Source organism: Oculina patagonica, chromosome 2, assembly GCF_052425735.1.
Source record: "Oculina patagonica isolate OP01 chromosome 2, crgOcupat, whole genome shotgun sequence".
In the NCBI taxonomy this organism is placed as follows: Eukaryota; Metazoa; Cnidaria; class Anthozoa; order Scleractinia; family Oculinidae; genus Oculina; species Oculina patagonica.
This window is the reverse complement of record NC_135759.1, coordinates 10,016,279-10,031,717: the sequence shown is the minus strand read 5'-3', so window position 1 is coordinate 10,031,717 and position 15,439 is coordinate 10,016,279. Positions and strand designations below refer to the sequence as shown.

Here is a 15,439-nt window from a genome sequence, read left to right as displayed (position 1 = left end):
TTTTTTTCGTGAAACGATAACCCTATAACACTTTAAAAATCACGCCCCAGGCATGTGACGAGAAGCATATCACCTGCTTCTCTGAAAATTTATCCCCTGTCTGTTTTGAAGTACAGACTCTTGGCCAGATTCCTAGAAAGCTAACTTAAGTTTATTACAAAAAGCGATCCTTGATTCTTTGGATTTAGCAGCAGACATTAATATATGCATTTTCCTAACGTTTAATATTCGTTACTTTCGGGGCTAAAACAAAATTGCGAAAATTATAGACTTTGGCCCTAAAGGCGGAGAATCAAGTTTATCTGGATTGTATAAGTTTAAAAAATTGTATAAAAGCGTGGCTCGTGGCACGTTTAGATCTTTTTTTGTTTTGTTTTCAGCCAAGATTTCATCATACCTGTTTCGAAATCATAAAAGAACAAAAGCAAGACAAAAATAACGTGACCTATGACCCTCACCTGGATCACGCGATTTTACCAAGTCACGCAAAAAATTTGTTTACGACCAAAGATATTTTTAATTTTCAATTTGATGCTAATGTGTTACTGTAGTTTAGCTTTACTATGTTCCGATTGAAAGTACAAGGAAAACGACGTGGTATACCTGTATTCCAAAGACCTCCAGGCCTCTGAAGGTTTTTCTTGAATTGCGTGACCAAAATTAGCCCGCCGCCAAAACAAATACTCAGACAGCTCGCAGCTGCTGCCTTAAGGAAGGCGACTCTGCAGCACTCAGTGCAGATGTTCGTTTCACCAGGCACAATGTGGCGCGCTTGTTTAAGCTTTCTTTTTCCGTTTTTCATGATCAGTGTAACATCTGCAAAGCCAAATATCGTTGTATTTCTTGTGGACGACCTCGGAATCGGAGATGTGGGCTGCTTCGGTAATGATACGATAAAAACACCGAACATTGATCGGCTAGCTGAAGAAGGAGCTCGCTTGCGACACGATGTGCACCCAGATTCTGTTTGCACACCAAACAGGGCTGCCCTGCTTACAGGAAGGTATCCCATCCGATCTGGACTTGCTTCAGATAGCGGCCAATACAGAATGTTTCTGTCTGCGTCGGCTTCTGGCGGTCTGCCCCAAAATGAAACCACATTCGCCGAGATTGCATCCGCTGCTGGCTACAGAACAGGTTGGTCTTTATCGAATATGGGTTTTTCAAACTCTTTGTATGCGCGTAAACAGGCATTTTATCAAACTGGGTCCTTTTTGTGGTCGTGTAAGAAGAGGCGGGGTGTGGGTCTGGGGGGGGGGGGGGGGCATCTATTAGCGCTCAAGTTAGACCTGCAAACCTGCACGAAATGGGGGGGGGTATACCAGACGTGTGCCATAAAATTCCGGTTTTAAACCCTGGCTTATAATAATAATAATAATAATAATAATAATAATAATAATAATAATAATAATAATAATAATAATAATAATAATAATAAGAACTTTATTTAAGTGTCTGGTCTTCTAGCTTATACAACTTCGTAAGGGGCTTTGGGTGGGCTTATAAATGGGAGGGCTTATATTCATGGGGGGGGGGGTTATTAGTGGAATATAAACAAAACCTTTCGAAACAAGCCATGGCACTGTTGATCAAAATAAGATTTTAATATAAAAAGCCATAATAAAGCAACATTTAGCCCTGTTCTAGCTGTACTACCATCCAGCAGAGGGGGTGGGGGCTTATTATTATTATTATTATTATTATTATTATTATTATTATTATTATTATTATTATTATTATTATTATTATTATTTTTTTTATTTGGGGGGGGGGGGTTATAACCAGATGTTTTTTTTGAAGGTAGGAAGGCCTATAACCAGGGGGGCATATAATGAGAATTTTACGGCTGATTTAGAATTGATTCATGATTTGAAGGGAAATAGGCTTGTTATTTATGATTGGACCCCCCCCCCCCTCCCCTTAACACGCTGAAGAATGGGTGTTGAAACTACGTACCTGTACTGAAGAAAGACAACTGGAATCTTGTCTGCATAGGTACCTTAAGGGCAGAGGATTGACCCTCCCCTCTTATCCTGGGGCTTAGCATCACTGGTGGTATACCATGACTATACCCTAGCAATGTGAAAGGGGTGAGGGCTAGATGATAAAATTGCCAGGGTATAGCGCTTTGCCATCTTGCTATGTATATGTGTTAGATAGTCTCTTTCTATTATAACAATGAAATTCAGACAAAGAGTCTGTGACAGGAATTGAACCCATGGCCTCCCAGATACCGGTTGGGTGCTCTAACCACTGAGTTATGAGAGACTTGTGGTGAGCTAGGCCATTTACTAGGTTTATATGTGGCACCTGTCCTGCAAACTGCTAGGATCAGCAATGTCTTATTGAAAATCATCAAATGAAGATGGCAAATCTTTTCCAGTATTTTGCATACCAGTTGGATTTGATTCTCATAGGGGCTCAGATTTTCTCTTTGTCCCACGCTCGTGAAAAATGAAAATTTCGTCTTTATCATTTATTTACTAAGCTTAAAATTTGCCATACTCATTATTTAATTCTCTTTCTATTTTATAGCTATCATTGGAAAGTGGCATCTTGGGCTTCACTTGTCATCAAACTCTGATTTCCACTTCCATCCCCTGAAGCAAGGTTTCCATTATTTTTATGGCCTGCCAATGACCAACATAAGAACATGTGAGCCTGGCCAGTACCTTTTAAACATGGTTCATCCAGGCGTGAATCGTACTAACATCCTAATTGCTACAGTGGTTATTGCAGTAACCCTCTTTGTTTTCTATCTAACTGGCTTGCTAAACAAGTCTCTGTTCGTGTTTCTCCTAACAATAATAATGTTAATCTCCTTTGTAATGACTGGCTATTTAACAATAGCTTCAAGACTTCACTGCTTTGTATTGAAAAACTATGAAGTCGTGGAGCAGCCAACCATTTTGGAGAACTTAACAATGAGGTTCACAGATGAAGCTGTCAACTTTGTGCGCACAAACAAAGACAGCCCCTTCCTGCTGTACATGTCATTTGCCAAAGTACATACTGCTTTGTTTAATACACGACCGTTTGTCAATCACAGTGTTCATGGTCGCTATGGTGATAATGTTGAGGAAATGGATTGGAGTGTAGGTCAGATCATGGATGCTATCGAGAAACTGAGTTTGAAGGAAAACACATTTGTTTACTTCACATCTGACAATGGTCCTCATATTGAAGAAATTTCTGATACAGGTGAATATCATGGTGGCTGGCATGGTATTTACAAAGGAGGTAAGATTTCTTAAAACACGTCAGCTGTTCTAGGGGTGCAAATGGCCCTCCCAAAAAATGTGTGTTAAGTCAAAATTCACAGGGTCTCATGGTTTTTTACCAGTAAGTACAGTAGTGTTGAGCAGTATTCAAAATGCTGACCCAGAGGCGACTGAGCATTTTTGAACGGTGGGGTGGGGGGGGGGGGGGGAAGACTGTCCTAGAAATACTTGGCAGTAAATAATAAAGATGGTAGAATTTAAGCTCGGTGATAAATAGTGAAGAAATTATTCTACATGACACGAGCGTGGGACAAAGAAAAAATCTGAGTCCCCGATGGGAATCGAACCTATGGCCTCCCAGATACCGGTTGGGTGCTCTAACCAACTGAGCTACGTGAGACTCGCTGTGAGCTAGGCCATTTACTAGGTTGATATGTGACACGTGTCCTGCATACTGCTAGGATCAGCAATGTCGTTAGAGTGCCCAACCGGTATCTGGGAGGCCATGGGTTCGATTCCCGTCGGGGACTCAGATTTTTTCTTTGTCCCACGCTCGTGTCATGTAGAATAATATCTTCAAATACTTGGCAGGTTTTCATATTTGGCGCAACTTTTTCTGTTCTAGCAACTTTCTGTTTTCTAAACAGTTTCTAGACTGAAGGTTTCCAAAGATTCTCCTATTGTTGTTCGAAAGCCATAAGAAAATTTTCATTATCATTTTTTAAACTTTTCCAAAAATAAACAAAGTTTCCCCAAGACTTCCAAGGAAGTTTCAAAGATGTTTGAACTCAATCATGAGGCGGAATATCTTGATAAACCAATTTTACGTTGCACTCACGATATTTTTGGCACCAAAACGTGCGGGGCTGAGCCCCCCTGTCCCACTGCCTAGGTGACCAACATAATTTGTTGTTTTATACTTCAACAGGCAAGGGACAGGCTTGGGATGGTGGTGTTAGAATGCCTACAATAGTATCATGGCCAGGCCACATTCCAGCTGGGATGTTGCTTGATGAGCTGACAAGTACTATGGACCTTTTGCCGACAGTTGCCAAACTAACCGGTGCAGACCTTCCACAGGACCGAGTCATTGACGGGAAAAACCTCCTACCACTACTCATTACTAACCAAACAGAGCAGTCATCTCATGAGTTTATTTTCCATTACTGTGGAAATCAGGTCCATGCTGTTCGTTATCATCCAAAGAACAGTGACACTGTTTGGAAGGCGCATTTCATGACACCAAAATGGACTGAAGGAACTGAAAGCTGCATTGGAAAAGGTTATTGTGGTTGCCATGGAGATGAAGTTGATGTCCATGATCCACCTCTTCTTTTTGACATGACAGATGACCCAGCAGAGAGCTCCCCTATTCCTACTCATATGCCAGAGTACAAAGAAGTGATGAAAGATATTTACCCTGGGCTCAAAACGCACAAAGAAGGCATTGAGAGTGTTCCTACCCAGCTTGGAAGGATGCAGAATTTCATCCATCCCAAGTTGCAGATGTGTTGTAATTTTCCTTACTGCACCTGTAAGGAAACTGACAGAGAACTTGAGCATTATCCTAAAGATGTTTGAAAAAGTTATTAACATGCAAATTAGTTAGGAACACAAGTAATCCCTACGAACCAGTGGCGGTGGGAGAGGGGGGGGAGGGTTGGGGAATTGAAACTGTTCCAAGAATACTCGGCAGATATTCATATTTGGAGCAACTTTTTTCCGTTCTAGCACTTTTTTGAGTAGTTTCTAGACTAAAGATTTTTGAAGATTGTTCGAAGGCCATACAAGCATTTCCGATCATTTTTCAACTTTTCCGAAGATAAACAAAGTTTCCCGAAGAAGTTTCGAAGATATTTGAACTCACTCGCAAGACGGAATATCTTGAGAACCCAATTTTATGTTGCACTTGCAATATTTTCGGCACTTCCTATGGGAACTGTTTTGCCATAAAAAAGGTTTATCTGTTGGCCAAGTCAAATCCAAACTAGAGTCAACTGTGTCAGATTCTGAGTCCCATTATTTTTGTAACTGTATATCCTGTGTTACCCTAACAATTTTTTGAGAGCTAAAAAATCTGAAGTCTGAACACCAGTCAGCACTGTAAAGGTTAACCAGCGACATGCTATTCATGTTAACTGGTGTGCTATTTAGGCTAATTAAAGTGCTATTTAGGCAAACTGGTGTGCTCTTTAGAAGAGTGCTTTTTGAGGCTAAGTGAAGTGCTGTTTAGTTCAGAGCAACTTCTGTATTATTTTAGTTTCTTGTTTCTTGCCCACATTCTGTTATGTTTAAACCCACCAGGAGTTGACATATGCCCCTCACCAATCAGCCAAGACTCAGACATTTAACGTGGGCTGGGCCTTGACTCAGGCTCAAATTTGACTTGGTACATGAGTTAACCCTGCTTGAGAAAAAGCATAATGATTATAAATTCTTTTTGATTAATAGTTTAATTTGTGACTTAAATGTAATTTCAATTTCAGGATTTGCATCATGTAGGGGGGGGGGGGGGGGGGGAGGGCAATAATTAACCTTAATGTCTTAATTGTTAACATGAATCATAAGAAGTCTATAAAAGACTGTATCCTACAGTGCAGTTTGCTACATGAGTTAACAATCATGTTTGATACGTCAATACTATTTATACCTAATCGTACCTTTTTGGTACGCTTCGGCGGCATATCAGGCGAGTTTGGTCGAGCCATGGTTCGTATTTTGGCGAGACGCAGTCGAGCCAAAATACCTATGGCGAGACCAAACGAGCCTGATATGCAGCCGAAGCGTGCCAAAAAGGTACGATTAGGTATTTACCGTACCCAAATTCAGCCAAAAATTCGGTTATATTTAACGTTCTGTTGAAGCCATGCCTGCCAGGTACGTAGCGCAAATTGTGTTGACCTGCTTGTGTTGATACGTTTTTGTTCTTCAACACTTTTATCAAGTTCCTCTTCTGCCTTTTGTTCCACTCGTTTGTTTGGAGTTTCATTCTCTAATTTTTCAAAATCAAAATTTAGCGAAAAATGTGGAAATTCCAACTCCATTGTTTCAGTCTGAATGTTTCAGTACTCGTCGGCTGAACATCGCGCAGTTGGCGAGCGCTTAAGTTTAGATTTGGCGGGAAAGTGTTTCTCCTTTTACTATCGCTTAACACCAGCTAAATTTAAATTAAGAGGTTCTGTTTTATTGGTAAAACCTCTTTTCAATTCATCGCTCGGTAACACTACTTTACTTTAAAGTGACCGTGATATGGTGACATATCAGGTCAGTGACTTGATATCGTAGGATATCAGGACAGTAGATCGCGCTTCTGATTGGTTACTTGCGAATTTGGGTACGGTAATCTTCAAAATCACAACAAACAGTAAGATTAGAATTTGTTTAATGAGCAACAGAATATGGGTGCCTTGTATTAGGAACATAATGATGTTATCGTAGAACTAAGTACATTACATTAATATATTATACTACGAACCTTTAGCCAGCTGAGATTTTCAAAGTGCATACCGGGTAATTTCCTAATGGGAATAAAACAGTGAAAATAGAAATAAATATTATAATGAATTATATATTGATCAAATTAAGACTATTTATGAGACAAGCTCTTTCCATGGGATACTGAGTGCTACAAAGTTTAATATAATTTAGAGGTTTGAACTGTTCAATGAACTTAAACTTTTGTGTATGCTATGTTGCAAATTTAGGAATTAAAATATACAAGAAATTGTTTTATCCTGAAAATGATGTTCTCACTCATGTTATCTGAGGGCATCATATTAACCTCCGCCTAGATCATGTCCTAATAGGGTGGTGAGTTCCTTATGGAACTCATGTTATCTGATGGAAGCATATGAACCTCCGCCTAGATCATGTTGTCTTACTTGGGTGGTGAGTTTCTAACTCATGTTATCTAAGGGCGGCACATTAACCTCCGCCCAGTTCATGTTTTCTTACTTGGGTGGTTAGTTCCTTGTGGAACTCATGATATCTGAGGGCAGCATATTAAACCTCCGCCTAGATCATGTTGTTTTTCTCGGGTGGTGAGTTCCTTACGGAACTCATGTTATCTGAGGGCAGCATATTAACCTCCGCCTAGATCATGTTGTCTTACTTGGGTGGTGGGTTTCTAACTCATGTTATCTAAGGGCGGCATATAAACCTCCGCCCAGTTCATGTTTTCTTACTTGGGTGGTGAGTTCCTTGTGGAACTCATGATATCTGAGGGCAGCATATTAAGCCTCCGCCTAGATCATGTTGTCTTACTTGGGTGGTGAGTTCCTTATGGAACTCATGTTATCTGATGGAAGCATATGAACCTCCGCCTAGATCATGTTGTCTTACTTGGCTGGTAAGTTCCTAACTCATGTTGTCTAAGGGCAGCATATTAACCTCCGCCTAGTTCATGTTGTCATATTCGGGTGGTGAGTTCCTAACGGAACTCATGTTATCTGAGGGCAGCATATTAATTTACGCCTAGATCATGTTTTCTTACTTTGGTGGTGAGTTCCTTACGAAACTCATGTTATCTGAGGGCAGCATATTAACCTCCGCCTAGATCATGTTGTTTTTCTTGGGTGGTGAGGTCCTTACGGAACTCATGTTATTTGAGGGCAGCATATTAACCTCCGCCTCCTATAAGTCCAATCCCCACGTCCGCCTCGTAGGAGGTGGAAACAGGCAAAGTAAGGGATTACCAGGGGCGGGGAGTTTTACTCTCCTGGCCGCTACGGTAGCCATGAAGGCCTTCCTGGACCTACCCCGAAACGTGCTGGCCAACGGGGACCCTGGTGAAGCTGACAAGGCTAATCACCCACCAGCCGATTGAGCGATTACAGAAACGGAAACAATGTTTACAACAGCTAGCCTGATTCTAGAAGAGGCCTCTTCGGAGAGCTGCATGACGCCATCTGGTGAAATCCCACAGGAAGCCAGACGGCCGACAACTCTTTTGACGATGAAGGGCAGGACTAGGATCGGGACATGGAATGTCCACACCCTGTATGAGGCAGGAAGGGCCACTCAAGTGGCAAACGAGATGCGCCAATATAACATCGCAGTGCTTGCTATCTGTGAAAGCAGGTGGAATGGAGCGGGTCAGATTACGCTAGCGACTGGAGAGCAGCAGGTTTACTCTGGGCATGAAGACGAACAAGGATCAATAGTCGTTTCTGGGAAACTGCCCACCTACCCCTCCCCAAACCTAACATTTTGGGATCAATAGTCGTTTCTGGGAAACTGCCCACCTACCCCTCCCCAAACCTAACATTTTGCCCAAAGAAAGAAGTCAGTGTTAAAGTTAGGTTAGGGGAGGGGGTAGGTGGGCAGTTTCCCAGACACGACCATTGCCCATGCACACACGGAAGGAGTGGCGTTTATGTTAAGCGAGTCAGCAGCAAAGGCCTTGACTGAATGGAATCCAGTGTCACCAAGGATAATCACAGCAAGATTTAACTCCAGGGCAGAAAGGTCGGATCAATGGTCGTTTCTGGGAAACTGCCCACCTATCCCTCCCCTAACCTAACTTTAACACTGACTTCTTTCTTTGGGCAAAATGTGGATCAATGGTCGTTTCTGGGGAAACTGCCCACCTACCCCTCCCCAAACCTAACATTTTGCCCAAAGAAAGAAGTCAGTGTTAAAGTTAGGTTAGGGGAGGGGTAGGTGGGCAGTTTCCCAGAAACTTTATCCTGCTCTTACGCAAAGAAACGTGGCAAGGGAGGAGAGTTTAAAGAAGGCAAAAGAAAGGCTTTATAGTAGTCTCCAAGGTGTTTTAGATCACATACCAAGACGAGACATCAAAATTCTTTTGGGTGACTTAAATGCCAAGATAGGTCCTGACAACACCGGCAAGGAGAGGGTCATGGGTTGCCATGGGTTGGGCTGCATGAGCGAAAATGGAGAACGGTTTACCGATTTTTGTGCTTTCAATGACCTAGTCATTGGTGGAAGCATTTTTCCCCACAGAGCCATTCATAAAGCCACCTGGATATGTCCCGATGGACGAACGGCAAATCATATAGACCATATTACAATTGCCAGGAAATGGAGATCGAGTTTGTTGGACGTGAGAGTAAAGAGAGGGGCAGACATTGCCTCTGACCACCATCTTCTACTGGGGACCTTTAAGGTGAAACTTAGGGCATACCGCGACTCTTCAGCTAGACCTCACTGCAAATACAACATCCCCAATCTCAGTTGCAGTGATGTTCAATTGCACAGTAAAGAACAAGTTCTCCGCCCTTGAATTAGTGGATGACGATCTCAACAATCACTGGGCAGGACTGAAAAAGACATGGCAAGAGTCATGCGATGAAGTCCTAGGTAGGAGGGCGAGTGACCGAAAGGAATGGCTGTCCAACGAAACTTGGTCTCTGACCTTGCAGAGGAAAGGTGTTAAGGAGGAGATGAATGGATGCAAAGAGCAGGCCAGACAAAGGGACTTAACATCACGGTATTGGAAATTAAACAAGGACGTAAGGAAGAGTGCTAGAAAGGACAAGAAAGAATTCTTCAATGCTCTTGCGACTGAAGCTGAGACTGCAGCAGGGCAGCGTAACATGAAGAGGTTATACGAAATAACTAGAGCAATGTCAGGAAAGAAAAGTAAACAGACAAGGCCAGTCAAGAACAAGGAAGGCAGGACCATCTCCACAGAGCCAGAGCAAAGGGCGAGATGGGCAGAACATTCCCATGACATCTTAAATAGACAACCTCCTCCTGTTACGCCAGACTTTATTGAAACAAATGGACCCCTTCTAACTGTCAGCATCCAACCACCATCCAAAGCAGAGATTGTTAGAGCTGTGAAACAACTGAAGAATGGGAAGGCAGCAGGACCAGACGGGATTCCGCCTGAAGCACTCAAAATCAATCCTAACAACACAGCAGAAATGCTACATCCACTTTTCCTTAAGATCTGGGAAGCAGAGAAAGTTCCAACAGAATGAATAACAAAATTTACAAAACAACAAAACTATAACAAAATTTGAGAAAGAAACTAACCTTCGGTTGAATAGTTAAACGTCTTTATGAATACTGAAAAACATAACTACTCAACAAATGCAACAACAACAGCGCGCGCAAAATGACGCGTACTGTCCAATTACACAGGCATGACGCGTAAACTGTCCTATTACACTATCCAATTACAAGCATGAAGCGTACACTGTCCTATTAGTGCTCAAATCGGGCTGCTGATAGCCAATCACGTTCGAGAATTTTGTTATAGTTTTGATTAGCGAAAAGAGAGAACGATACCTTCGACTCAAGGCGTTTCAAAGGAGTTTCGAGATACTTGCTGTTGCCGTGGAAAAATGCCTATGCTATTGCATATACTATGGGAATCACACCATAATCAACATAGCAGAAAGGACTGAGTTTATAAATATATTTTCTTAATTACACAGGAATGGTCTAGTTAATCAAAGGAATAAATAGGTATATTTTTTAAAAATATTGACATAATGTCACTTTGGCAGGACCTTCCTATTCTAATTGCCTAGAGTGGGTTCTCGAGCAACCAGTATGGTAGATGCATGGATCTATATAGTCTAATGTTTCAAATGCGCAGCATCGTCGTTAAAGTGCCTATGAAGTAAAAAACTTTTTTGCTTTTTTTGCTAGCTTATTATGTCTACTTTCCGAAAAGTTAAAAAAAGAATAATGTCAAAGAGAGAGAAATCGGACTTTTTGCCGCCTAAAGTGCCCTCGGTAAGACAAAACAGTGGGTCCGGAGACTGGACACGAATTTGGCTCGAATGACGTAGTTAGTGGTTCCACGGATCAGTTTACACTTAGATTTTGTTGATACACAGTGAAGTTCACTACTTCAGCTGAGATTGTTGCTGCTTTTTCGTTGATAAATCGAAATCTTGTCCGACAAGAACGATATGTTGCCATCTGCGGACTTGGCAGAGCGGGTTTCTAGCAGAAATGAATCGCACAACGAAATATCGTGACACTAAATGGACTGAAATAGCTAGTTGGACCTGTCCAACCGCCGCAAGCCGATCAAGCGCTCTTTCAACAACAACAACAATTTATTGAGGTATTTCCATAAAAATACATGGCATTACCTACTTATACTTGGGAAATTACAAGTAGTATCAGAAATAAAACAAAAATGCGATTTTATCATTTGGAAAATAAAGTTTCATGTCTAAGAGACATAGCTTGAAAAACAAAAGCAGCAGTTGATCGACAAACAGCAGGATCAATGCTGTTACAAAGAAATAAAGATTTTGCATTAATATCAAACTCGTTAAAAATACTATATTTGGCGGTTATTTCATTAAAGAACTTTAAACGTATGTTTTCGTATAGCTTGCATGAAAATAAGAAATGCATTTCGTTTTCAATTTCATCCGAATGGCAGAAAGAACAGATTCTCAAATTAATAGGAGTCTTGGGTATTGTGTGTCTACCAGTTTCGATACGTAATTTGTGATTCCCAAGTCGAAATTTGCTAATGGCAGTTCTGTGGTGAGGATTGTTGATCGCGTCCAGAAAACTAGATTTTTTGGTATCTTTTTTAAATGAATGATAAAATTGTAATTTTCTGTTTGTGCTAATTAGTTTTAGTTGATGAGCTATTAACGCTTTGCTAATGTTTTGCTTAATGTAAGAAGTAAAGAGTTTTCCGTTGTTTTCATTTAATATTAAAGAGCTCGAGTTGTATTTATTGCATAACTGATTCATTTTAAGCATTAGACCTGTCTGGGTTTTATCAGCCATCTCCTTAGAAAGCTGTAGACATTGCTTAGCGATGTTATTTTCTGGTAAGCTCTGAAGATGAATCCAAAATTTTACTATGGAGGTTTCGATGGCTAATTTTAGAGGAAGCCTTCCAAGTTCATTTCTGGTTGCAACATTTGGGCATTGTTTATTCACTCCTAAGAATTGTTTGCAAAAATATATGTGTGTTTTTTCGATGTCATCTTTCTCCCAATTGTTGAAATCATCTTTATCGTAGATACCCCACACTTCTGAGCCGTACAGTAAAATAGGGAGAAAGAGAGAATCAAAGAGTTTATTTGTGACACTAAGGGACAATTTTGAAAAATCCAAGTAACGGCGAGTAGCAAAGATGGATCTTCTTGTTTTATCTTTTAAGTTTGATTTACAGTCTCTAAAGCTTCCGTTTGCAGAAAAATTTATACCAAGATAAGTGTAATTGTTGACAATTTCAATTTTGTCATTGTTTATATGAAAATAATGCTTGTCGAGTAAAGATTTCCTGCATTTCTTTTGGAAGATGACAACTTTCGTTTTCTTTGGATTAACGGACAGCAGCCAATCGTTACAGTATTTTTCAAGAATGGAAAGTGCCTTCTGCAGACCTTTAGCTGAGTGAGAGATTAATACTAAGTCGTCTGCGTAAAGTAAACAGTTTAAATTGGAGCCGTTAGGTAGAGCGATAGGATCTGTGTCTTCTCGGTCTAGTAAAAAAGGGATTTCATTTAAGTATAAATTAAATAACATGGGCGACAGAATGCAGCCTTGACGTACACCTTTCTGATAATCGAAAAATTCAGTCCTTTGGTCACCATACTTAACAGAACATTTAGTTTTTGAGTAAAGATTTTTAATCAAATCATAGAAATTTCCACCAATCTTATAATGTAAAAGTTTGTAGAATAGTCCATCATGCCAAACCGAATCAAAAGCTTTCTTGAAGTCAATAAAACAAGTGTACAGTTTGCCTCTTGCTGTATGACTGACATATTTATCCACTAATGTTCTTAGGGTAAAAATATGATCTGATGTGCGATGATTAGGTAAAAAACCGATTTGAGCTTGATGTAATATGTTTTGTTGAAGTACATGATTTTTCAACCTGGCATTGAGGACCGAGGTAAAAAGTTTTCCGAGACAGCTACTAATGCATATTCCCCTGTAGTTAGAAGGGTCGTTTTTATTTCCCGATTTATAAATTGGTGTAATTAATCCTTCGCACCAAGTGCTAGGAAAGAAACCGCTTTTCAGAATAAGATTAAATAATTTGCAAAGGGCAGTGATAAAATATTGCATTCCAGCTTTTAGCATTTCATTGCGAATCTTGTCAGGACCAGGGACTTTCTTTGATCGAAGTAATTTTGTCATAGATTCTATTTCAGCAGGTGTAATAATTGTATCTAAATAATTGTGGGTGGTTTTTGTTTCTTCTAAGCTGAAGAGTTTCTCCCCTAAAATATTATTGCGAGGTAATAATGATGAGGTATTTATGGACGAGTGTAAATCTTGAAAATGGTGATACAACTTGTCAACAGGAATATCATGATTGTTGGAAGGGGGGTTGTGGCCTTCCTTCATTAATTTGAGGTTATCCCAAAATTTATGACTGTCTTTGTGATTAACAAGGTCTTCAATTTGGGAATTTAGATGTTTCGATTTTTTGTACTTAAGCAATTTCTTGAATGTTTTGCGAGTCGTATGGTAATCATGTCTAAGTTTTGCATCGTAAGGATTTCTATGCTTTTGGTTGGAAAGCATACTGAGATTCTTTCGCAGAAGTGCACAGTCTTTATCAAACCATACGTTATGTTTCTTTGTTTTCTTTTTAAGACAAGCGATTTTGAGAGATCGTAAACATGTATCAGTTATGATTTTAGTGAATTGTTCTGTTGCCAAATCAATTCCTTTACAATCAAAGGTAAAGTTAGTCTTCTCAAAGTTCGATAGACGTAAAAGAACGTCATCTTGTTTTAAGGCATTGCGAAAATTTTCAAAGGATGATTGATCCCAGATGAACTGTTTTGGATTATTGAAAGTTTTTACATTTGTATGACTGGTAGTTTTGGAAGAGGCTGGTGTTTGGAGATTTAACCAGCAGATGAGTTGAGAATGATCCGAAAATATTGTCGGTTCTTTAACTATAAAATTATTGATCAAATTTAACATTTCATGGCTAACAATAAAATAGTCTACAGTGCTGATTCCTTTTGGGGAATGATAGGTTATTCTTCCGAAAGTATCTCCGGTCGTTCTGCCATTCACGATTCTCAGATCACAAGTTTTGCAGAGTTCTAGTAGTGATTTTCCATGCTCATTTATCTGTGGGTCATAATTTTTCCTCCTTCTTACATTATGTCGTTGGGGAAGATTGACGTCAGGTATGTGTGTACAATGATCAATATCAACGAAATCTGAAACACAGCCTGTCCTAGCATTTAGGTCACCTGTTAGCATAATAAGACCCTCTGCACTAAATTTAGTTATGTCTTTTTCAAGATCATTAAAAATGTCGGAGTCGAAGTAGGGGGAGTCCTGGGGGGGTATGTAAATAGCACATAAAAAGATTGATTGATCTAGATTGAAAAAATCTTTTTCAAGTTTGATCCATATAAAATTTTCACGGCCTGAAATGAATTTGATGCCCTGCTTAAGGGTAGTTTTGAAACCAAGGGCAATCCCTCCGGAGGATCTTCCATTTTTCTTTTTGTGGTGTTTTCTGCTAGGATTTGTAAAAAGATCATAACCGGGTAGAGTAAATTGGTCTGATCTCCAAGTTTCAGTTAAAATTATTAAATCACAATGCTTGAAGGAAAGTAAAAATTCATCATTTGATAATTTGTTTCACACAAGCGCTGGTCGACGAGGACGATCGAAGTTCGGCGAAGCAGATTCAAATGAGAAATTCCCTATAAAAAATGGATAACTAGAATTTTTATTGTTTCCAAAAGCACATACATCGACGCCTTCGACGGGCTTTGATTTTGTGAGTGGTTTCGCAGTGTCGCAATGTGCTTCGGAATTGACACGAGCGCTGCTTGCCGCGCCGAGGTTGCTTGCTTGTCGAATGTGTAAATTCAGGTTACGGTACGCCTATCCCGGTGGTTATTCGGTATTATATAACGATTTGGTGATTTTAATACAAGTAGCGATCATTTGCTCGCTTTCATTTTGATTGTGTTCTTGTGTGGGAAAGTACAGTGGACTGACATATTTCTCCGAAGCGTGAGAGTGACATAATTAAACTTGACAACACGGCAAGATAACACTGACTTCTTCAAACTCAAGATTAGCACTTTTTGACTTGAACGAAACCAAAAATTTCCTCTTCAAGAATGAACAGAACTGCAGTTGTTGCTCTTTATGGTTCGTTAGCTCTACGGTATATTTTCAACCGTCGACTTCTTTATCCGGTTACGATAAATCCTGATTACAGTGCGTGTTTATCAGCAAATAATTCCGGCGAAGGCAGCCGTAAAATTTGTCCA

General features: G+C 40.1%; 3 protein-coding genes across 3 annotated transcripts; 2 read left to right on the top strand and 1 right to left on the bottom strand.

Moving 5' to 3' along the window:
- The first annotated feature begins 724 nt into the window (after positions 1–724).
- Positions 725–6,067, top strand: LOC144642878 (steryl-sulfatase-like). Its single transcript, XM_078501971.1, has 3 exons — positions 725–1,137; positions 2,536–3,240; positions 4,150–6,067. The coding sequence occupies exons 1-3, from the start codon at positions 741–743 to the stop codon at positions 4,800–4,802; spliced, it is 1,755 nt and encodes a 584-aa protein (XP_078358097.1). The 5' UTR covers positions 725–740; the 3' UTR covers positions 4,803–6,067.
- Positions 6,068–9,424: 3,357 nt separating this feature from the next.
- Positions 9,425–10,168, top strand: LOC144642146 (uncharacterized). The gene has a single exon (XM_078501136.1). It carries the CDS (start codon positions 9,425–9,427, stop codon positions 10,166–10,168), a length of 744 nt encoding a protein of 247 aa, XP_078357262.1.
- A 1,186-nt stretch (positions 10,169–11,354) lies between these two features.
- Positions 11,355–14,734, bottom strand: LOC144638029 (uncharacterized). Its single transcript, XM_078497135.1, has one exon. It carries the CDS (start codon positions 14,406–14,408, stop codon positions 11,355–11,357), a length of 3,054 nt encoding a protein of 1,017 aa, XP_078353261.1. The 5' UTR covers positions 14,409–14,734.
- Between the last annotated feature and the right edge of the window lie 705 nt (positions 14,735–15,439).

Excerpts from the sequence above, each read along its gene's own strand:
- LOC144642878 (XM_078501971.1), top strand. The coding sequence starts at position 741 with ATGTTCGTTTCACCAGGCACAATGTGGCGCGCTTGTTTAAGCTTTCTT. Across the intron at positions 1,138-2,535 it reads CGCTGCTGGCTACAGAACAG|CTATCATTGGAAAGTGGCAT; the intron begins GTTGGTCTTTAT and ends TCTATTTTATAG. Across the intron at positions 3,241-4,149 it reads GCATGGTATTTACAAAGGAG|GCAAGGGACAGGCTTGGGAT; the intron begins GTAAGATTTCTT and ends ATACTTCAACAG.
- LOC144642146 (XM_078501136.1), top strand. The coding sequence starts at position 9,425 with ATGTTCAATTGCACAGTAAAGAACAAGTTCTCCGCCCTTGAATTAGTG.
- LOC144638029 (XM_078497135.1), bottom strand. The coding sequence starts at position 14,408 with ATGCTAACAGGTGACCTAAATGCTAGGACAGGCTGTGTTTCAGATTTC.